The sequence below is a fragment of the Ixodes scapularis genome, unplaced genomic scaffold (genome assembly GCF_016920785.2).
Source record: "Ixodes scapularis isolate PalLabHiFi unplaced genomic scaffold, ASM1692078v2 PGA_scaffold11__112_contigs__length_91849675, whole genome shotgun sequence".
Lineage (NCBI taxonomy): Eukaryota > Metazoa > Arthropoda > Arachnida > Ixodida > Ixodidae > Ixodes > Ixodes scapularis.
This window is the reverse complement of record NW_024609837.1, coordinates 56,230,246-56,253,634: the sequence shown is the minus strand read 5'-3', so window position 1 is coordinate 56,253,634 and position 23,389 is coordinate 56,230,246. Positions and strand designations below refer to the sequence as shown.

The 23,389-nt window shown below is 47.5% G+C and overlaps 1 protein-coding gene across 2 annotated transcripts in view; it reads right to left on the bottom strand.

The window, feature by feature from the left end:
- Positions 1-23,389, bottom strand: part of LOC8039795 (AT-rich interactive domain-containing protein 3C) — a 288,199-nt gene that overhangs the window by 150,413 nt on the left and 114,397 nt on the right. For both annotated transcript variants that reach the window (XM_042288922.1, XM_042288923.1), the window contains exon 4: positions 7,520-7,555. In XM_042288922.1, the coding sequence (XP_042144856.1) occupies positions 7,520-7,555 (36 nt within the window). The remainder of the gene's footprint in view (positions 1-7,519; positions 7,556-23,389) is intronic.

Below are 23,389 nucleotides of genomic sequence, written 5' to 3'. Positions count from 1 at the left end.
AAAACAAAAGGTGTAACACAAGCGAGAGTTCTCAAACTCGAACACACGGAAGACGACCGCACTTCACAAAATATTATTAATCATGGTAAGTCTGTATCTCCAGACAGTGCAGTATTTTTTCTTGTACTCTAGCTTTTTCTTTTTTCTTTCGAGAAGGCACAGCGGCGCTCTCAGAATCTTCCGACTTGGCTGGTATAGTTTTCAGGGGGCAATGAAAACTGATTTTGCCGAAAAAAGTGGGATGGATGGATGAATGCTAACGGCTGTACCGTTTATAACGGGCGGTATCTTGCGCCACCTAGCCCGGTACTCCTTAGGGCTGCCAGATGGTCACACCACAAACCGCCAAACGGTTGGAGAAAATAACCCAAATGTATAGCCGAAATCGCTGAAATTCGATGTTATCTCGAAAAAATAATAAAAATAATTGACCTATAAACTTCCAGATATATACGGTGCCCAAAAATGTCCCTCAAAACTAGCAAGATTTCCCTTATTCGCACATCGACCTGAATATTCCCTTATTCTGGGAATTTTCCCTCGGGTTGGCAGCCCTTAACGGAGTAAAGGAATGCTACAGCGATGTCTCGTTACATCTCCGTTCCCAGCACAGTAAGCGCAGTGCAATCTATTTATAACGATACTGAGAAAACCCAAAAATTCAATCGTTAAAACCGATTATCGTTGTATCAGGATCAGAAACTGATCGCATCTAGTCTACAAACTCTAGAAACTAATCGCTTTAAGCGCTACAGCGTTATATGTGGTATCGTTATAAGTGGATTGCACCGTATAATCTGATTTGTCCATAATGACGACTCAAAAACGCACGTGTTTGCTCAGCTCATCCCCCGAAAATGTTTGCTCTAGAGCGAGGTATCCATAACAGAGCTTTTGTAGACCGTATTGGCGATGTGAGCGATCGAAAGCGTCGCTGTGGTCGGCCCACCACAATTGGCCGAATGCTGACTATGACGTGAGCAAAGGATGTCTCATCGACGGAAATAAGAGGAATGTAAGAACTTCAGTTTTGACGGTGTTGGCAGTGTTGCTTTGAGAGCGATGATTTCAGGCTCCCACCATGCCCATTACAAACACCATCGAACTTGTTGTTCACAAGGTAATGACGTCACGAAAGGTAACCGAACGAGGGCGCCACCGAAACATCTTGCCGCTAATAGTATGCGCTAAGGATTGCGGGCCGAGAGCGGGCCGAGAGCGGGCCGATAGCGCGCGCGCGCTCTATTCCTACTTCTTCGAAGTGACAGCACGAGCTCCTGTTCGCAAAGTGTGACTCTCGCGTACCGAGCACTCGTAGTCCCTCTATTAACGGAGTCCGTATTAACGAGACATGCCTGTACACGTGCATCGAGAGCGAGGGGAAGAGAGAGAGAGCTCAGCAAGGCCCGTCAATTGGTCGGTCGCGAGCTGCGGCAACGTTGCGGGCCGCTGCAGCCGCGCACGAAATTAACGTCGATCAGAAGGTCATTCTGTCGGAACGGCGTCTTGGCGACCGCGCAGCCACAGTCGGCAGACGCCCGAGAAGTAGCGGCGGCATCGAGGCTCTCCCCCGCTAACATCTCGGCGATGTTGATCGATCACCTAAGAAGCGCCGCCGATTGTTTTACGCATCATTTATGGGAGGGGAGCCCGCTCACGAGTCGGCGACGAGGCTCGCTGAATGGGAAACGGGCCTGTGGCACGGCAGGAACCCCGTCGCCCGTACACACGACCGCCATTCGGAGGGGGGATGCCGCCGGTGTGCGCATGCGCGTGGGAGAGTCAAGGACCTTGGAGCCTCCGGTCGGAGCGTTCCGGAAACACCGGGGAGGTTTAGCGAATCGTTCCGATAACTCCGATAACGACCCCCGATGCTCCTTGTACGTTTCTTCCTTGGAAGGCGATGGTGTCCCCTTAGACACTCAAAAAGTTTCCACAGACACGTCCGAAGCGTATACAAATCAATCCAACAATCGACGTTTTGTTTTTCTTTCTACCAAAAAGATGACGGTCGGGAAAAAAAAGTTGCAAGATGTGCGGCTTAACGAGGCCCCATCACCGGGAGGACAGTTGGTTCAGTGGCTGCGCAATGCAGTGTATCTACGCAACAACATGTGTAAAGGCGTACTTAAGCGTATATAAACAACCAAACATGATGTTAGAACAACCTCACCAACGTACATCCATCGAGAAAATACGGATTTAAGAAGTAATAAATTCATGTAGGATGCAAACACGCTTCGAAGATGCGCATCCGCAGATATTCGTGTAATCGTGTCTGCAGCGAGCCTTTTGAATAATGTATGAGCAGTGCGCGACCAATGTTACAAGATCAGTTTTCTCCATCATTGGCGGCATGAAACCGACTCTGGGTTCGTGTCAAGCACGGGACCAAAAGCGTCGCTATGATCGGCCATCCACGGTTGGCTAAACGCCCACTTTGACGTCTTGAGTAGGATCCTTTCTGCTCTCATCGGCCGAAAATAGGGAAATGTGTTGATTTAGGAACGTGACGACTATAGGCTTCCACCGTGCTTTCTGCGCACCATCGAATTTGTCGCTCGTTTCAAATAATCCTGGTCGTGACATCAGCCGTAGAAACCATAAGAGGACGCCGCCGAAACATCTCCTAAGGCCCTGTCACATTGAGGAAACACGGCGGAAACATGAACAAAACATGTTTCTCAACAGCCGGGAAACATGTCGGCTGTCGGCTCTGTTGCCCGACAACCCTGTCACATTGAGGAAACAGCAACACAACATGGACGACAGCGACAATGTTGTCTCGGTGTGACAGCTTTTGGCAACGGAAACCTCGACAACTTGTGTCGGACGACACGTGTTGCCCATTTCGGTGGCTGAGCGAATTTTTTTTCCAGCAACACGGCAACATCTATATTTTTCTGTACAGATAGTCGCACGAGAATACTTCAATAATAACGTCACGCGTGAAGGGCAATTTTGAACGCGGCTTCTTGCGCGGCGGCAGCTGATCGTCAAAATCATCTGAATCGATGGCACAAAGAAGCACCCTGTCACACTGCGGAAACAGTCGGAGAACTTTGTCCTTCAACACGAGGAAAACATGTTTTCGGGGACCCTGTCACATTGCGGAAACAGCAACAGTCCGGAAACATGTTGCTGTAGTCCGAAAACCATGTTTCCCAACTTGTTCTCCGACACTCGGGGAACATCCTGTCACCCCGAGAAAGCGTGTTGGAAGAACACAAATTGCCTCCTCTCCTGCGTGCTGCCTCCCGCTCTCTTTCGCCCTCGTCTGCCCGGCCGGCTCGGCTAAGCTACAAGCGCGAGCTCCGGGCTTTCAGCATCCCTGCCAAGCACGCGCGCTCGTGCAGTGCAAGCACTGTTCTGGGCCAGATGCTCGCGCGGCTGCGTCTGGACCGAAGCTGAAACGAAGTATAGGCGGCTAGGCTCAGATCCGCTGGCTCCGCTCGCCCCTTGAATCGTTGCCATTTTGGATCGACGTCTCATTGACGTCGCTCTACCGTAGTCGATTCATCAGCCGCGCGAACCATCTCGTGTCCTCTGGATTTGGCGGTTGCGTTCTGCTACAGGGCTAGACCCTTGCAGGATGGCATACGCGCCGGCCACAGCAGCAGCTTCTGCTTTGGTGCTTCTTTGTGCCATCGATTCAGATGATTCTGACGATCAGCTGCCGCCGCGCAAGAAGCCGCGTTCAAAATAGCCCTTCACGCTTGACGTTATTATTGAAGTATTCTCGTGCGACTATCTGTACAGAAAAATATAGATGTTGCCGTGTTGCTGGAAAAAAATTCGCTCAGCCACCGAAATGGGCAACACGTGTCGTCCGACACAAGTTGTCGAGGTTTCCGTTGCCAAAAGCTGTCACACCGAGACAACATTGTCGCTGTCGTCCATGTGTGTTGCTGTTTCCTCAATGTGACAGGGTTGTCGGGCAACAGAGCCGACAGCCGACATGTTTCCCGACTGTTGAGAAACATGTTTTGTTCATGTTTCCGCCGTGTTTCCTCAATATGACAGGGCCTCAAAGCAGAAGCTGCTGCTGTGGCCGGCGCGTATGCCATCGTGCAAGGGTCTAGCCCTGTAGCAGAACGCAACCGCCAAATCCAGAGAACACGAGATGGTTCGCGCGGCTGATGAACCGACTACGGTAGAGCGACGTCGATGAGACGGCGATCCAAAATGGCAACGATTCAAGGGGCGAGCGGAGCCAGCGGATCTGAGCCTAGCCGCCTATTAGCGATGTGCGCGGCCAAAAGCGTCGCTGTGGTTAGCTTTCCACGATTGGCCAAACCACGGGCATATAAGCACTGTCAGATTGTCAACTTTGACGGTGTTAGTTTCGGATTGCGATGGCTCCTAGCTTCTACTGTGCTTTTTAAACACACCATCGAACTCGTCGTCGCACCCGATGGTAAGTAGCCAGAATAACAACTGGTGACGTCAGGGCGAGGCAAATCCCAGTCGTGACGTCACGGAGGGAAACCATAAGAGGGCGCCACCGAAACATCTCGGCGCTAATACTTGGTTTCAGCTTCGGTCCAGATGCGGCCGATGCTACAAGCGCGAGCATATGGCCCAGAACAGTGCTTGCACTACACGGGCGCGCGTGCTTGGCAGGGATGCTGAAAGCCCGGAGCTCGCGCTTGTAGCTTAGCCGAGCCGGCCGGGCAGACGAGGGCGAAAGAGAGAGGGAGGCAGCGCGCAGGAGAGGAGGCAATTTGTGTTCTTCCAACACGCTTTCTCGGTGTGACAGGATGTTCCCCGAGTGTCGGAGAACAAGTTGGGAAACATGGTTTTCGGACGACAGCAACATGTTTCCGGACTGTTGCTGTTTCCGCAATGCGACAGGGTCCCCGAAAACATGTTTTCCTCATGTTGAAGGACAAAGTTCTCCAACTGTTTCCGCAGTGTGACAGGGCCTCTATTAACGTCCCTCTATACTGGGAAAAGTGGCGCCATTCATTGTTGTAGAAATGCGTGAGGCACGTGCCGCGCGCAACTTCTGGGAAATTCATGGCGGCTAAAATCTAGCTCAGTGCTGCGCTGTGCCGCCATGATCTTCCCAAGGGGTGCACGTTGCACGTGCCTCGTGCATCGACGAACCTTGGGCTACTTTTGAAACATGAAGGGGCTTTCATCTTCTATTAGCTGCGAGATGTTTTGGTGGCGCCCTCCTATGGTTTCCTCTCGTGACGTCATTACCTTACGAACAACAAGTTCGACGGTGTTTATAATTAGCATGGTGGCAGCTTGAGATCACTGCTCTCTGAAACCAACACTACCAACGCCGTCAAAACAGAAGTTCTTGCATTACTCTTATTTCTGTCGATGAGAAAAACTTTGCTGACGTCATAGTCACCGTTCGGCCAATCGTGGAAGACCGACCACAGCGACGCTAGGTTCAAAATTTTTGGCGCTGAGAATTTCGATTGTTTTCGAACTTGCGATATTTCCCGCTATAAAATTCGACATTTTAGAACATCCGACGGTTTTCAAACTTTGGAACCTATTAAGTTTAAAAGTTCGACGAACTTCGCACTTCTGAACAAAAGTTCGACGAAGTTCAAACCGGTTCGAGGCAACAAATACAAACAACGCAAGATGTCAACGTGTCAAGTGGAGCTGAAATTGCACCAGAGACTTACTTAGCTCATCGTGCCACGAAAGACTCGCTTGTAAAGTGCTGAATGATCCCTTTCGGGTTACCACGACCTCGCACCTTTTTCTTTCGACTTTCGCACAGAGCCTCTCCCGCGCACAACTCCGTAGCTAGCCCCGAGGTAACCTGTGGGCCAACAAATTTCTCATCTGCAGGCTTGAAATTCAACCGAGGCGCTTCACGGGGAGCGTCCTTCGTAGCATTAGTTGTTCTTGATCGCGAATCCCCCGATTCCCTCGAGTCGAGGAAAGGTGCGCGCGGAGCACGACGCCGATGCGCTACAGCGACACCTGAATCGGCGCTTACATCATTATCATTACACTCTCAAGAAAAAAGGGTGTAAAAGGGTGTATCGTTACACCCTTTGTCCCATATAATACACCCCAAAACTTCATTTAGACGTACTGAGCCCTATAGTCGAACAGACGGCCCCAAATTTTACGAGGGGCTTGAGAACGGTGCAATATAACTTATAAAATAGCTAAAGTACGTATCAAAGGCTAAAGAAAGAAAACACCAAGTTTTTACAGTAGGGCCAAGAAAACGCCGATTATTTTTTTGTTTGTTTTTGTCAATAACACGTACATTAACGATTTTAATAAGTTGTACCACAAGGCTATCACGCCCCTCGTAAAATGTCGGGCCGTCTGTTCGACTGTAGGGTGTTGTTTGTCGAATTGAAGTTTGTGGGTGTATTATATGGGACAAAGGGCGTAACGATACACCCTTTTACACCCTTTTTTCTTGAGAGTGTAGTAACCGGCTGCTTTTTAGAGCGGCCAGTAATCCATTAATCGAACAAGTTCCAGGCAGCGGCAATATGGTTAGCCCGATAACATCCGGTCGTGACCTGATCAGCTGTATTTTGGGGGCCGGGTGGTCCCCTAAAATACAGCTCCCCTAAATTTCAAGTCTCTAATTTAGTCTGGTTGCATTCTCTTGATCATCGACTTGTGTCGGGTGCTGTGCTCTGTTCGGTCTTTTCTCCATCCCACGGGTAATCCTGCCAAAAATAAACGCACCGAGCAACTAAATATTTTCGGGAAGCCTGGATGCCTTTATGTGCATACGCTGTCGTGTGCATTTACTTGTCTTATACCAACATTGGATTTAGGCGATGTTTGATCAGATTGCAAATAAGTAGGAAGAACGTTCAGCAGAGCGCCTCAGGGCTTTTTGATGAACCGATCAACCAGTTCAACGCTTGCATCATAAATTAAGACAAATAACGACTAGTATAGGTAGTAACGTCAGTACCGCAGCACAGAGGGGAAGGAGTATATTCACTGCATAAAAGAAATATGCAACGTTTTCATTAAAATTGGTAGCACGGTTCGCGATTTTGTTTAGAAGAGTTAATAACAACTTAGTTAGAATCTGCAGAATTTGATCTCCGTCCATGAAACTCAAAAACCTCGAATTTCAAATCGAAACTTTCAAACTTCTCGAACCTATACCCCGAAAAAATCGAAATGTTCAATTCATTTTTTTAATTCTAATCTTAAATAAATATGAAATGTTCGAATTTATCGAACGATCTGTCAAGAAATTCAAAACTCAACCTTTCAGAAACCTTGACATTTTCGAACTCAAACCTCAGCGGGGCTCTAAATGTGCGAAGTTTTCGATTTCGCACCTTAGCGAGGTTCGAAATTACGGAGCTTTCGAACTCGAACTTCGGAAGGTTCGCGGCATCCCTAGTTACGTCATAACATATCCAGCGCTGTAGCAACTCGAGACAGGGACGCAACACGATAGTAGTAAATTCCAATGAACAAATTACTCCACCTCCTTCCTGAAAGCGTACTCTTAAATAGAAAACCAAAGCGGGCTGACAAACGAAACACTACTTACAACTTTGAAATCTCGACTGAATTCCGTGGACTTGCCCTGCAACAGAAAAGCAATGCGAAATGTTAAGCAATACCCAAGCAGTAAACGTCGTACATATCGCCCATGCGCTGTTGTGCATACTACGAACCACTGTGGAGTATAAAAATCAAGATGATTCAAATCGTGATTTAGATCATCATATCATTATTTAAATCACGCAAGGTTTAGTGTGATGACTTAAATCGAACCTTTCCCTCACCAACCATTCCCAAAATACTTTTTCTACTTGCAGTTTGTCTCCCATTTGTTGCTATCCATGAGCATTTGCTTTGTATTTGAATAAAATGATCATCAAAGCTTTTAGCAGGCTGAACACTCTGAGGTACTACCGCGCTGCGAAGTTACACTAAACACATAAAAACGTAAACTATGAGATGATATGAAAAACAGTTAAGAACATGACGCACTTGTGAAAGCGCAGACTAACAACTGGTCATTTTTTCGTTTCTTCTTCCTTCTTTATACCCCTGTTTTGAAGGATGAAGAGTGCCCAGTGCTTAATGTCTCCCATAAGTTGAGAGGGGGGTCCCTAAAAGGCTGTAAGGTGGGGGGGGTCGGGGCTTTAACGAGATGTATTCGATGCACATAAAATGAACCCCACTGCTGACTCTGCCCACGCTGTACCTGCAACCCTCAAATTGCTAGTCCCCAAATGTCACATTGCTGAAAACAAGGTATTTTTTTGCAAGATATGATTTTGATTTCACTAATGCTGGGGCTGTGGAGGAGGGTCCCAGACCATCCGTTGAAATGAGTGGGGGGTCCGAGACCCCCTGAGACCCCCCAGACTTTAAGCCCTGCCTCTAGTGCCCAATAATTCACGGAATTGAAAATTAATGTCTTTGCGGGCAATTGTAGACAAGATGTTTTAGGGGACTGGTGTTTAGATGACGCGTGTGTGCCTGAGAAATCGTGGAAAGGACTGGGACGATTAATGTCGTTTTTGTCATTTGTAGACAGTTGGTGTCTACTGTGTACTTTCTACCAACGGTCCACAAATGACAGAAAAGGCATTAATCGTCCCAGTCCTTTCCATGATTTCTCAGGTACATACGCGTCACCTAAACTCCAGCATATATCTGTCCCCTACGACACCTTGTCTCCAATTGCCCGCAAAGACGTCAATTTTCAATTCCGTGAATTATCAGGCAATCTTCAACCTTCAAAACAAGGGTATAAAAAAGGAAGAAGAAGAAACGAAAAAATAAACAGTTGTTAGTATGCGCTTTCACAGGTATGTCATGTTCTTAAAGGGGTGATGCAACGACTTTTGTATCTTGCGGAAATACCGCTTAGGACGGATCCCTGACGTCAATGACCTGTGAAATACCCGTCCGTTTTTCACCACACGCAATCGAAGTCGCAGAAAAAAAAAATAAAGAAAAACGAGCAGAGTTCACCCCCTCAACTCGCAGCCAGAACAAGCGGCCACGTGATCTGGAGCCGATTATATGCCGCCAATGTTGATCATAGCCACGCGCTGGGGTTGGCAACGTACAGGACACGCGCTGAGTTCCAGACATTGTTATTGTTCGGCTGTTGTCGTTGTTGCAGCAATTGGACACGGGCCACTACCCGAATGCTTCTCGAGCTATCGATTATCACGAGCTCAAATCGAGTGTCCTACGCCATGCTCGGGTCCAATCTATGAGCCGCATTCAAATATCGTCACTGGGCGGTACTGCTACCGCCCAGCTACGTCATCAGGTTTTTGCGAAGGAGAGATTGAATGAAAACACTCGGTTTTGTCCTCGAAATTACAGCGCAACTAAGGAACTTCTTGGTCAGCGGCGTTGCGTGCGAGTATCCTTGAGTCCCACCAGTGCCAGTAAGCTCGTGTAAAGTGAAAAACATTCCAATTTAGTATCGTTGCACCGCCCCTTTAAAGGGGCGATGCAACAATTTTTGTACTTTGCGCAAATAACGCTTAGGACAGATACCTGACGTTAATGACCTATGAAACACGCGTTCGTTTTTCACCCCACGCCAATAGAAGTCTCAGAAAAAAATTAAAGAAAAACAAGCAGCGTTCACCCCCTTAACACGCCGCCAGAACAAGCGGCCACGTGAACTGGAGCCGATTATATGCCGCCAATGTTCATCATAGTTACGCGCTGGGGTTGGTAAAGGACAGGGCACGCGCTGAGTTCCAGACATTGTTATGGCTCGGCTACTGTCGTCGTTGCAGCGATTGGACACGGGCCACTACCCGAATGCTTCTCGAGCTATCGATTATCACGATCCCAAATCGAGTGCCCTCTCAATGCTCGGGTCCAATCTATGAACAGCATTCAAATATCGTCTCTGGGGTGTACTGCGATCCCCACGTTACGTCATGAAATTTTGCAAAGGAGAGATTGAATGAAAATGATCGCTTTTGTCCTTGAAATTACAGCGCAACAAAGGAGTTTCTTGGCCAGTGGCGTTGCGTGCGAGTATCCTTGAGTCTCACTAGTGCCAGTAAGCTCGTGTAAAGTGAAAAACACTCCATTTGAATATCGTTGCACCGCCCCTTTAACTGTCGTTCATATCACCTCATAGCTTACGTCTTTATGTGTTAAGTGTAACTTCGCAGCGCAGTATACCTCAGAATGTCAAACCAACTAGCCCAAATTTAAGCATTTGTTAGGCTGAACACGAACAAAAAGCAGTGCTCTTTAGGGGCAAATTGGAACGTTGAGCTTTTTACCGTCCACTTCGTCCGTCAGTTACGTGGTCTTTTATTACAAGCATAGCATGACATAAAAGAAAAAACGAAAGCAAGAAGTCATATTGCAAGAAAATCAAATTGTAAAATAAAAATAGTATATTAAGGCTTCTGTTGTAGTATGAAGGGATTTACACCAATAAAAAGTTGTTAATCTTAGTGCACTTTAAATGGAAAGTAATTCTTTCATCCGCATTGTTTATAATATGATGGTGAATTGGTGAAGTTTGACCAATGAAAATAGTTAATCGCGTGGAGATTCTGAACGTTAACATTATTGCACTTTTTAGGCGGGTATAGTTCATTATATTTTCACAAAAATGTAAACTCTCTGGGTGCACGAGATGTAATACAGCAATTAGTATTTGAAAACGCCGCCCGACAGCGTCCCCTGGTGTCTTGACCAAAGCACAGAAAAAGAGGAGTTTCACGATCTTGGATTAGATTCTTTAACAGGGAAATCGGTCACCCATAAGTGTAAGTTCGTTTTCTTTTTTTTAAGATGCTTAGAGGTTAGAGCCCGTTGATTGACTTATCACAATAAATAGACGACCTAAAAATCAACCTGAGTACTCCTTAAAGGGAAGATGGGGCACTTCTACATTTGAGAAAAAACGCTTGAATTGCGTTCATTTGGCCTTTAGAATAACAGATATCAAAATTATATTTGAATGCGACGCGCCGGAGAGCCACAAGGGCAATTTCAAAATAGGGCTGAAGCCACGCCTCCCTAGCCTTGGACAGCCAAAAGAGCCGTCGATGACGTCACGGACAGCGACTGTCTTTCACGTTTTTCTCGCGTTTAACAATACTTACGCAGCAAATGGCTTGGGTATTCGGGTTCACGGGGTAAAAATACACTATAATTCACTTATAGAAACGGAATTCGTGATAAATAGCGTTGAGTTTAGGTTGAACCCTGCATTTGCTGTGTAACTACTGATGATGCCTCCCGCATGGGAGGCGAAACGTCTAATGAAGTTGTTTTTTCTGTTATGTCAAGTCGGTGTACTTATTTTAATTATGACGTCTCCCTGCTTTTGGAGTATTTTTGCATATAATTCACTTCTAACTATTTTTTTCCAAGAAGCTCCGTAGCTTCCCTTTAACGGTAAAACTAATTAATAAAAATTATTATAAATGTAAAAGAACGCCCAACCAGAGAGGGTAACAAAAAGAGTTACAAACCCGAAGGGAAAAAAAAAAAAAAAAAAACGCGTACTCGCTGCATCGAGGGCGGCAGAATAAGCTCAGCTCAGCGTTCGAGCGGCAAGTCGTCTATTACGGTGGCTACTGCCGGCTAAAGCAGTCATTACGGCGAACCATGTCCGAAAGGAGAGACAACAACACACCCATGGCCATACGCCACAACGGGCGCGCACACCCCACTCCCAGGTGCGAAATAGCCTCGCCAGATGGCGCGAAGCGGGAAATAAAAAAAGCAAATGGCGCCGCCACGAGCTTCCGCTAACAACCTCCGCCGATTTGGGAGCGGTCACGTCGATCCAATTTAAGGCCCATTAGCAGAGCCGCCGGAGCCACCGCCACTGGCCAGATCAAGCCGAGCCGGGGAGCGAGCCAAGACGACCGGCCCCACTCGTTAAGTCTGTTTGCTCTGGCGCGAGGCGCCGAGATTAATTAATCAATCAGGACGCGACATCCCACCTCCGGCACTCCCAATTAATTAACCGCAACATAAATAACGCGGACGTTAGATGCGCAGGACGGCGCTTCGGAGAAGCGCTGCTCCTGGCAGCCGGTTAACCGCTCGGAATAATATCTCCCTTCATAAAGCGCGGCAGCAGGATCCGATAGACGCTGCTTCGGGACACGCGCCGCTCCGTGAAGGCCAGCAGATGTGTTCGTTTCCAAGCGGAAGGCCGACGTAACAAAAGTAGCCTGCTGGCAATCCGGAAAATCAGCGCGCTGAGTTGAACGTTCCTAGAGTACCTCAGATGTGGAACCCCCCCTCACCCACTTCAAACCGCCTCCCGCCGTTTGACGCGCCATCTAGATTTTCGTTTCATAACTGTGGGTTCCATAGAGTACGGTGGAGCGCCATTTGGACGCTGTGCCACGAAACGCACGTACTCCCCATAGTACGCTCCGTAGCAGCCGTCCGGCGCGTCGAACAGCGGGAGGCGGGTCGTGGTGAGTGAGAGGGGGTACTGCTCGTGCAAGCAGGCGTCTATGAGCCGTTCCGTAACTGAGCTAATCTAATAACATTGGCTGAGATTAGGGAGGTTATATAGTGACAAGAGGTGGCGTCCCTATTCTCGATTTACGGAGCAAAGTGTAGCGGAAGTAGGCGTGGGCCACAAAATAAATGTCTCCTGTCGTCTCTCGGCCAATAGGAAACTCAGTTGAGGGGGGCAACCATGTAGGGGGGCGGGGGGGGGGGGGGGGGGGGACGGGTTGCTATGGCATTGCCGTGGCAACGCGGTTGTATGTCCCCTATTTACGTGGCGGCGTCCACTGAATCGGTGTCGAACAGGTGAGATTTGCTCGCCTGCCCGGTAGGAAGTCGGCGAGTGGCCGACGCTCTCTAGACAGTGCGCCTGGGAGGCATGTCTAGAGCGAATCGCCATAACACGGCTTTGGAAAGCGAGCGTATCGCACGAACGCTGAGCACGCGGTCTGGGATTGAGTCACCTTCCGGGCGTCCCCAAGCATGACGTCATGCCGGTTCCTCGAACACTTAAACGTCCTTGACTGAGATCCCCCCGCGATACAAAAGGACTAGTCAGTATGCAACCCAATCAAATCCAATGTCGACGATTCACAAAGCAGCTGTTCGTGACGATCAAGCGCAAAAAGAATTAGCGCGCAGACAAGCAGGTGAATACCTGACATGGACGTCGTCGGAGACGCTGTACGTTGATCCAATGTTTGCGCATCTTCCTTTCCCCTCTGAGCCACTGATCTCTATTGTAATAGGCTGAATCGTGGACCGCGGCCTCGGTAGCTGGGGCCGAGTGTCGCCACCGGCGGCCATTGATTGACACCAGCCAATGCATGGGACTCTATGGGAAGAATGATAAAAAGTGACGTTTTCCGATGTTTCTAAGCTGTTGTCGGCACTGAAACTTTTTGGATGCTTTTCGATAAGCCCGTCAAACAGCTTGCGTACAGACATTAAAACTGACAGCGGTCGCCGTTCTTCTAAATAAATATTTTGTGGTCGAGAGTAACTCCGCTGTAGTGCAGCTCAATGAGGCCAGAGTTACCTGGAGTTACCGCCGAGTCGGTGGCGGTTTCGTTGAGTTGGGTTTTGCAGACGACAAGCTCGAAGGCTTTGCTACGCGGAATTTGCTCTCTCCCGGAAAGCCGCTGTCTAGATGGAACTTCTTTGTCATTCATCAACTTCTGGGCTTCCCCGAGGACGGTCTTATTGACGGCAAGCTCCTTTGTTTACTCCTCTACGAGAGCAAGCTCGCCAGCTCAGCCGTAGGTGCTCCGGTACGTTTCATTTTTTGATTCGGTGACCGGACGTTTGAGAAATACCGATTCGATCTCCAAACATCCGACATAAGGATTGCAGCGCACCATAAAATACTCGCCTCCGAGCACAGCGTACATGCTTCAATATGCTTACTTTTGTGCGTTTCTCCCATAGACCTGCGTGTATTGCCTGGTGTCAAGCAATGGCCGCCGGTGGCGACACCGACGGGCTCCCGATCCGCGATCCAGCCTACTAAAATAGAGATCAGTGCTCTGAGCCAGAGCCGTATATGTAGAGAGTTTGGTCAATGGGAGGCGCGGGCAGAGCCAGGGCGTGCGGCAGACTCGGAAAGAGGGCTTGGCATGCTCTCTTGACCAAACAGAAGCCGAAAAGAATCCCCTAGCGGTGGTAGCGAGAAACAATTCTGAGCCGATCGATCATCGAAGGTCTATGTTCGTATATGGTTTTAATAAGTGCGTAAGAGTGAAGTGTAGTAACTCTTTGTGGTTGAAAATAGGTTTCACGTGTTGTTTCATCGTGATCATGCAAAAAGATGTAAGAAACGAATGCGCCGCTCAACTCTGTTTTGCGCGGACAGAGTGTGACCGCTCGGACGGCAGATTCCCGGCCCTCGGCGTTTGGCGTACAGATTATGTCGATCGTTCCGCTAGTCGCACTCTTCCACCATCATTTCTGATGAGCGTGATTAAAACATCACGTGTACCATATTTTCAGCCATCGAGAGTTACTCCAATGCAGTTATCAGGTTTGTTTCTTGCGACCACCGCCAGGGTATTATTTCCGGCCTCTGGTTGGTCACATTCGAATTTCTGAAGACGCCCTGGAACACGCCCAGCCCGCTTTCGGCCAATGGCGCCGCTTCATTTGTCTGCTATACTTCCCGACGAATGGCCAAACTCTCTACATATACGGCTCTGCTCTGAGCATCTCGAGAGAAGCCGGATGGATGGATGTTAACGGTTGTACTCTTTATAACGGGCGCTCGCTTGCGCCACCTAGCGTAAGCACTGATGGCGTATTCCTCCGGTCGTTTTTGAGCGCGCCGGGATCGACTTTTCTGGAGCGCGCCTACTTCACTGGGCGATCGGGATCGAGACGCACTTGTTCCACTTGTTGTTTTGGATCAGCTCCCACTCGAGATCTCGATCCCGATTCGAGAAAACTCGCTTTATTGATTTCGGCGGATTCGACCGCAAGCCAGCGTGGCCAGCCCTCGGCGCGCACACGGGACTTTCTTCCTCTCCGGGCATCTCGCGATCTCGCCTCGAGATCCGGAACCGCGGGAACGGGGCTCCCGGAAAGGTGGATGGCGGGAAGGCATCCGCCGATCTCAGAGCAGGTGTCGTGTTCACTGGGGATTAGGAGGCGGAGCGACTCCGTTCGGTTCACGTGCTCCATCTCGGATTTCGTGTACTGATCCCGGCGCGTTCCAAAACGACCAGTGGAATTCGCCATAAGAAAACAAACATTCGATTCCTCCTCACGCCCTTCTAAGCCCTCTACATTTTTTTTTATACTGTCACAGCTATCACTAGGTGGTGCGGGACCCCCCCCCCCCCCCCCAATCACAAAAATAAACATTAAAAAAATTAAATATATATAGATATATTTTTTTTTATTATTATTATTTTTTTTTTTTTTTTTTTTTTTTTTTGCGGGGGATTCGTTAATTTCATGTCATGTCGTACCGGATGGATGGATGGATTGATACTAACGGCTGTACCCTTCAAAACGGGCGGTAGCTTGTGCCACCTACCCTAAACCAAAGTACGATTTCTCCCCTCGCCCTTCTCAACCAATGTACTCCCCTCTGAATTTTCGTAACTACCACCAGGCAGTGTAGCGTGTCAAACGTACGAAGGGTCGCCAACCATGCATACTCGGCACGTCTGCGAGCCGTAGTTTTTAGGCACAGTTGGCAGCCTTAGCTGCGTATCTTTACATGCTATTATTGATTTGCGTCTAGATATTCGCAGATTTCCCAGCAGTGGCGTAGCCGGAAAATGTTTTCGGGGGGCGTTTCAAGACGCTGGTGTAATCACACACACAATAAAAAAAAAAAATACATATGTATAATACAGCGAAAATTCGGGGGGTGTTCCGACACTTGAATGCGCCTGTTTCCCAATCAGCTAAAGGGTAACTAGAAATCACGGCGGTTGTGCAAATCGTACTCCGGGAAACGCGGCTCGATTCAGAAATCATCCAGAAACAGAAAGCAAGCTTAAATATTGACGATTACTGGGATTTTCACGGATCAAGCCTCGTAGGAAGGTTGAGAAGACACTCCTGCCTGACTGAGGTTTCTATCAGCAAGTACACACAATTATCGAAAAAAAGAAATACAGACACAGAGGGCAAACAAAAACCTCATGCACGTTCCTGAGTACCACACATAAACGCTGCTGCAGGAAAAAAAAGAAAAATACTTTAAGACTTAGTTGTAGCTGCCGGGCATGTTTAAAAAAGATAGGACCCAAAGAACTAATTGAATAATCACTTCAGAAAAAAAAAGTAAATCACGTTAAAGATAATTTTTAAATATAGAAAATATATTTATTCATAATTGAGGCACAAAAATAATTTTTCAACATGACAGTGCCAAAAAAAAAAAAAAAAAAAAACGAAACAAACTAAATATTTCCAATTTAAAAGGTTAAAAAGCGCAAACAAAACAAGGACAATAAAGGTACAAAGGCGTCCTGCCGTCTTTGAGTCTTTATTGTCCTTGTTTTTTTTTTTTTTTTTTTTTTGCGCCTTTTATACTTTTAAATCAGTATGAACGAACTCGCCCAAACCCGAGTTTTAATCTAAATATTAGCAAATAAAAAAAAAATCGTAATTATTCGATGATAAAAAGCTGAACCCGTTCATGGACGATGTAAGCACCCGCTTACATCGAAACGAGATGTTGGCGCTTAACGCGTATCGGCTGCTCCTTCGCAATATGCGGAGACGGACATGCAAGACAGACCGTTGATTTTCTCACGAACACAATTTTCGCCGTAAACCTTTTTTTCCCCCTAGCATGAAAAATTCCCTTCACATAAACGAGACCGCGTCCGTGTAAACACATGCGAGTCAGGGCGGGTGCACGGAGATTTCAACTCAGTCCACGTGACTCAACAATGGCGCCAGCTAATTAGCAGTTAATGAAATAGTGTTACATACCGGCGTGTTCCTTTCTGAAAGTAACGAAAAAAATCCCTAACACGATTTGTTGCTGCTGTCGAAAAAGAGGGCCGGCTCATCGTAATTTTAAGGCAATTAGGTGAGGAATTGCCTTACAGTAGAAGAATGTAATAGTGGGAACGCTTCCACTCCACGCAGCAGGAAGAAAAAGCAGACGGTTGTCTGCGTTCACGTCCGACACCGAAACTGGCGACGGCTTGACTCCGCCCCCGGGGAAGTCCCCGAATAGCTTCCGATAGGCCTCCGGAAACTACCGAATATACACCGAGGAGACCCGACAGTAATTTGCCCCCGACGTATCGGAAATATGGCGACAGGCCGTCGGCTTTAGGAGCCTCCTCGGAGGCGCGCAAGGAGGAAAGAGGCGCAGAGGGTGGAGTAAAGATGAAATACGAGGAAAAATAAATAAATAGAAATGCCTGGGACGGCTTGCTAGAAAATCTTAACATAAGACTGTGCGAAAGAAAGCACTGCCAAAGCAATGTCAAGCTGCTGAAACGTTTTATTTACAGCAAAATGAAATGAGCGACCGTCTCGCTTGACTGTAGAGATCTGAGACGCGAAGTCTCAAGAGTCCATTTTGGAAACTGCGCGCTCTGTAGTAGGTACTGCGTCGACTATCCAAGTCCGCCATTGTTTGGGCACGCACTCCGAGCATGTATCGAAAGCGAGCGCTGGGCCCGCGGTCGGCGAGGACCCGGATCGGATGACACGATTCGTGCTCAAGAAATGGCGGCCGCCAAGGTTGCTTGACTGACTTTGAACGCGCCTCAAACATAACAGTTTTTTTTTTTTTTTTTTTGCGTACAGATTCCGCTAAGACATTGCTCCTAGCGAGTCGGTCACGAAGAAAGATTGATCCCGGTCGGTCACATTCTACACAAAAAAAGGAAGTAACAAAAAAAAAAAGAAAGAAGGAAAGAAAAGGAGGGGGAAAACAAATCTACAGTGTCAAGAAGGCAGACGCACGGCACTGTTGGCGACTTTCGCGAAATCAACGATACCTAGCGGCTAGAACAGAAAGCTGGGACGGCAGGTTCGCTCTCCAGCCCGTGGCCTAAAGACCAAGCCGCGAAAGTAGGCCTAAAAACGGGTAGCGACGAACCATCCCAACCAATCGAATGAGTGTCACGTGGCATTTAGGCAAGGGCGCGTAGTCACGTGAAATATTCGTGGCGCTGGATTGGCTCAAATACGGGCGTCATGGTATCGTGAAATGCAGCGTAGTCAAACAGTGAAAGTCATCGCGATATCTTGCACAGACAGAAGAAGTCCGTACAAGATGATGACTGTGGTCACGGCTCTCTCTAGGCGTATGCGCCGACCGCAGTTCCTGCGTGCAAGCAGGCCATGCTTGAACAAACTTGAGGTGTGTGCGCACATAATTTCGTCAACGTGCCCGCAGCGAACACCGTGTCTTTTGTAACATGTATGAGAAGCGTGGCTTCTGCTAAAACACACCACTGATGTCCCCCACACACGTACATACTGGACGCCAAAGCGACGTCACAGCAATCACCACTGGCGATGACCGCCGCCTAGTCACTTTATTTATAGGATTTCCCCCTCTTGATTGCGCATCCTTAATGACTACTGCGGGGTGCACGCTGAGCAGACGCCGATTCAATTTCCGGCCGGAGAGGCGCGCTACACCGGACTCGGCGAGGAATGTTTTATTGCTGCTACGGGGGAAAACAAAAAAAAAAAAAAAAAAACCGCACGTCGCGAGTTCAAAGTCCAGTCCGAAGGTCTCGCCGAGGCGGAGCGCTGGGAGCATCTCCGAGTGCGCCGTACAGACACGCGTAATGACCAGGTTCCCGCTACAATCTCTTTCGTTCGTCCCGTGCTTGGCATCGACGTGCGCCATGGTCCAAAACGGGTAGTAGGGTTCGACCTGGAGTCAGCCAAGATTTAACGCTACTGACCCAGGGTCACCGAGAGGCACTACAGATACCACGTGACACGATGGTCATTCGTCCCTTTGCGTCACGTACGGTCACCGGAAGCACGCGGGCGTCGCCATTTTGTTTACGCGAGCAGTCGCGCGGACGTCAACGACATCCACGGTTCTCAAACGCGGCTATTTGAGGATTTCACAAGGTTTAAGGAGTCCTGCGACACCGTTTGTAACTGCGGTAGGCCGTCTCAACGAGCGGGACAGAAAGCGTTCTTGGTCTAGGAGGGCGAGGGGATGACTCTACTTTTGGTTTCTAGGCTAGGTTATAAAGATTACAGCCGTTAGCACCCAATCAGACTTGTACGTAACGCGCTACAAGTAAAGGATTACTTGTAATCGATCACATGTTATTGTAATTTTTGTAACGCTGCAATTACTTCCTTTAAGGAGTAACGATCCTAGTAATTCAACGACTTTTCTGCTGTAATCGATTACAAAAATGCCCATTACAACTTTTCTCTCTTTTTTTTCGGGGGGGGGGGGGGGGGGGGGTGGGAAGGGTTAGATGCGCTGGAGTTACTGAGCTCTGGCCAACGGCCTTTTTTTTTTTTTTTTTTTCGAAATTACTAAGCACGGGACTTTGAGGATTGGTAGACCACTTCCCTATGCTTCGCTTCCTGGGTACATTTTTTTTTTTTTTTGTACACCGGAGACTACGTTTGGGTATGAAAAATGACCTTATCCAGCCTCTTGAGAGTAATGTATTTAAACAGCGCTCTTTTTATTTATTTATTTATTCGCACGAGAGAGGGATTGGGTGTGTCGGCGTCACTCACTCAGCTTTAACTAAAAAGAATCAAGGCTCTCTTTTCTTCCTTTGGAACAACTGAGCTCGAGACCCCAAGGATTACGCTACCCCAATAAAAAAAAAAAAAAAAAAGTTGAATGAAAAGTAACGTGGGAAGTAATCGATTACTTTAGAGTAATTTTTCGATTACCTTTTTGATGCTGTAATTGTAAGTCTAATCGGTTACTTTTTACAGTGAAGTAATTGTAATTGTAATCGGTTACTTTTTTTCCGTAACGGGTACAAGTCTGGCATCCATCCATCTATGACGGAAGCAAAGTTCATACTTCATAGTCTAAAAGTTATTCAGGGGCTCTAGTTCAACCACCAAGCTAACGAACCCAATTTCCCCCCTGCCTCTCTTCGCTACAACAAAGACATCTGTATTGCTGACTTCGTTTTTCCCACTCAAATATAATGTTTTATCGGAGAATAAATCGTTTTTCTCAGCAAACGGTAGCTTAGAGGTAATGAAATTGAGGGAAAGATCTGGTGAGTAATAGATTCTTCGCATGTAGTAGACTCTACTCTACATTATAAACATTACACCACCTCATCTAATGTTTCTTACCAATTAGGTATCAATAACAGTGGTCGCTGCACGTCATATAAGTACCTAGGACTTCACCTCACCAGAGATCTAACATGGAACAACCACGTAAACGAAGTTGTCGATGCGCGTAAAACCTCATTCATCCATTCTTCATCCTCGTTTTTCGAAACTTCCACGCTGCCTCTGGCTATTGACGATCCGAATTCATTACCCAACGACATTGCGATAGAAATTAACGCCTCTAAGTTTTGTGTACTTCTCAGTGTTTTCTTGGATTCAAACGAAACGAGTTGTAAAATTGCATAATGATTCGGTACCTCGTTGTTATCGCCATTTAAAATTTGTACCATGTTTTTTTTTTTTTTCTTGTTCCCTCGTGTATCTTCTTTCGTGCTTAAATAGTGTCTTCTATTTAAGTCAGAGCTGAGTAATCATGGGTCCCCGCGCGCTCTCGCCTCCTCTTCCATTTACGCGATTTCTGTCCGACTACTTTTGCTTAGCGCAGAAAACTTGGATTAAGGAATTCAACAGAAACGTCTGGATTTCGGTTCTTTTTAACGCTGTTTATGAACATCTGGCGGTGCCGTTATTTCTCGATATTTTGTTTAAATTTGAAGCATGGGAAGGCCCGTGCTTTGTACCAGAATATTCAATCAACCGGTTAGACGGCACAGGGAAGCGAAGGGTTCGGGAAAACTACTCATATCTTTTAGAAAAGAAACAATATAAAATATCTGCGGCACCGGGCCGGAAAAAAAGAAAGGAACAGTTACAATGAGGCTATTACTGACAAACATCTTTCTCTGAAACACCGTTACCTCAGTTTCCCTAAGAACACACACACACACACACACACACACACACACACACATATATATATATATATATATATATATATATATATATATATATATATATGTGTGTGTGTGTGTTCTTCGGAGTTAAATGGCTATACGCAAAAAGAGCCACTTCCTAGAGTTGTGTGCACTGCGCTCTGCAGGTGACAGACATTTGCAGCCATAATAAGGCACCTCCAATCCCCACCTTCCGGTCTTAACAAAAGAAAGAAAGGGAAAAAAAGAGAGGGAAAAAGAGACACAGGCGCACGAACATTCGCAAGGAGCGATCGCCTACCAACCATACCGCTTCCAGTTCTAGAAAGAGCGGCTGAAGCTACATCTCCCGATGCACCCCCCCCCCCCTCCCCTTTAATTTGACCACCGGAGCGCTAATGCTCCTTTCTACGAAAAGATAGCCCCCCCCCCCCCTCCCCCCACGCTCTCCAAAGAGAGAAAGAAGAAAATCTTGGTTCGACATTTGACTCAAACGCCAAACCCATCACAGACCAGAATCGCTGCCGCAAGTATCTCCCCCCACCCCCCTCCCCCCATCAGAACCCCCCCCTGCAGCCCCAAAATGCTCAGCAGTGTGTTTCAGAAGCTCTTGCCCGCCCTTTCCCGCATCATTCGGTCCCTCCGGCCAACAAAGGGTACGGGGACGACCTTGGCCCGGCGAGGCATTTCCGGGCAAAGCGCCCCCCCTTCCCCTTTTCATCTCTTCTCCGGCTGTCCGAGAAAGAGAGAAACGGGCCGCGAACACAAACAAAATTACAGTAATTAAAGTTTCTCTCTCGGGGATCGACTCGCCACTGAGAATACGCACCACCACGGCGGCGCCAATTGTGGAGACACTCGCAAAAGTTCACCAAAAATTAAAAAAAAAAAAAAAAAGAAACATAGAAAACGTATTAAGTTCTCCACGGGGCAGACTTCGTCGAATGATACGAACGCCAACAAACGAACAAACGCGCGCGTTGCCTCCGACTGAGCAAAGACGGCACACACACCGAAACGTGTTTCAAAACTAAAAAAAGAACTTGAGTGTGTTTTATCGTGCGGCGTTCGCGAACCCTTTAGCTGGTTCAACGCGACCATTAATCGTACCTGAATCGTGATTAGCGGTCTGCTTGTACTATCCCATTTTTATATGCTCGCTGTTACGGTTATTATATTTCTGTCTTCTTTTTTTTTAATAGGGGCCCTACCCTGCTCAGTCTTGTTCCGGGGAACAGCGAGGGCCGAACGCGACCGTAAAAATTGGATTCTTGAGAAAGAAAAGGGATTACGCTCGAGTCCCACCAGAGCGACAAACAGAAACACCCGACAGGTCTCAAACACGCTGCAGCATGCATACGACGGTACCTTTGGCAGGCTTGCAGTCTGTCGGCGCTCTTGAAGGAAGCACGAGTGATCGCGAGCCTGCCAAAGATGCCATCGCGTGCATCCAGCACGTCTTCGGGGCATGTCGGCGGTGGTTGTTTCTGTTTGTCGCTCTAGTGGGACTCGGGCATCAGAGAGCTCACCAAGCATGCCAATGTAGGGGCGGGAAAAGTGTTGTCTGTTCATTGCTGTCATTATGAAATCATTCCAAACAAAAACAAAAATAAAAAAATACCTTCTTTTTTTTAAATTGGCAGCGACTTTTATTTTTTAGGTCTTATAATGCATGACATGCAGTATTTAAAGAGTGAAAATTTTAATTTGTTTAGGATGCTATATACAGTATTTTATAGTATAGGTCACGTGGCATCAATATATATATATAAAGTCAAGGACAGGCTCACGTGGCGTAACGTTTCCCGCTAAATTTGGCGGGCAAACTCTTTTTGTACATACCTCACGTGACGTCAGGTTACGTGGTACCAGTATCCTCGCCAAATTTAGCGGGGAAACTGAATTGGTGCATAGGTCATATGACGTCAATAGTTCCGCTAAATTTAGTGGGGAAACTGCATTGGTCTGTAGGTCCCGTGACGTCAGGTCACGTGGAATCAAATTTCCAGCTAAATTTGGCGGGGAAACTGAATTCGTGTACAGGTCACATGACATCAATTTGCCCGCCAGATGTAGCGGGAAATGTACGCACGGACTCTTCCTCCTCCTCCTCCTCCTCCGAAACAAAATCCTGGCTACGTGCCTGCCTCGATCATCATAGCAACAGACGCTCAGCTCCTCGCAGAACGCTAATGATTATCCGTTTTTATATGTGAATTCAGACACTCATATTAGGAAGTGGTTTGGCAATTTGTCCAAAGGAACATGTTACAAACTTGATTCATCGTCATCTTTGGCATAAAACCGCCATTAACTCCAATTATTAAAAAAAATTACGT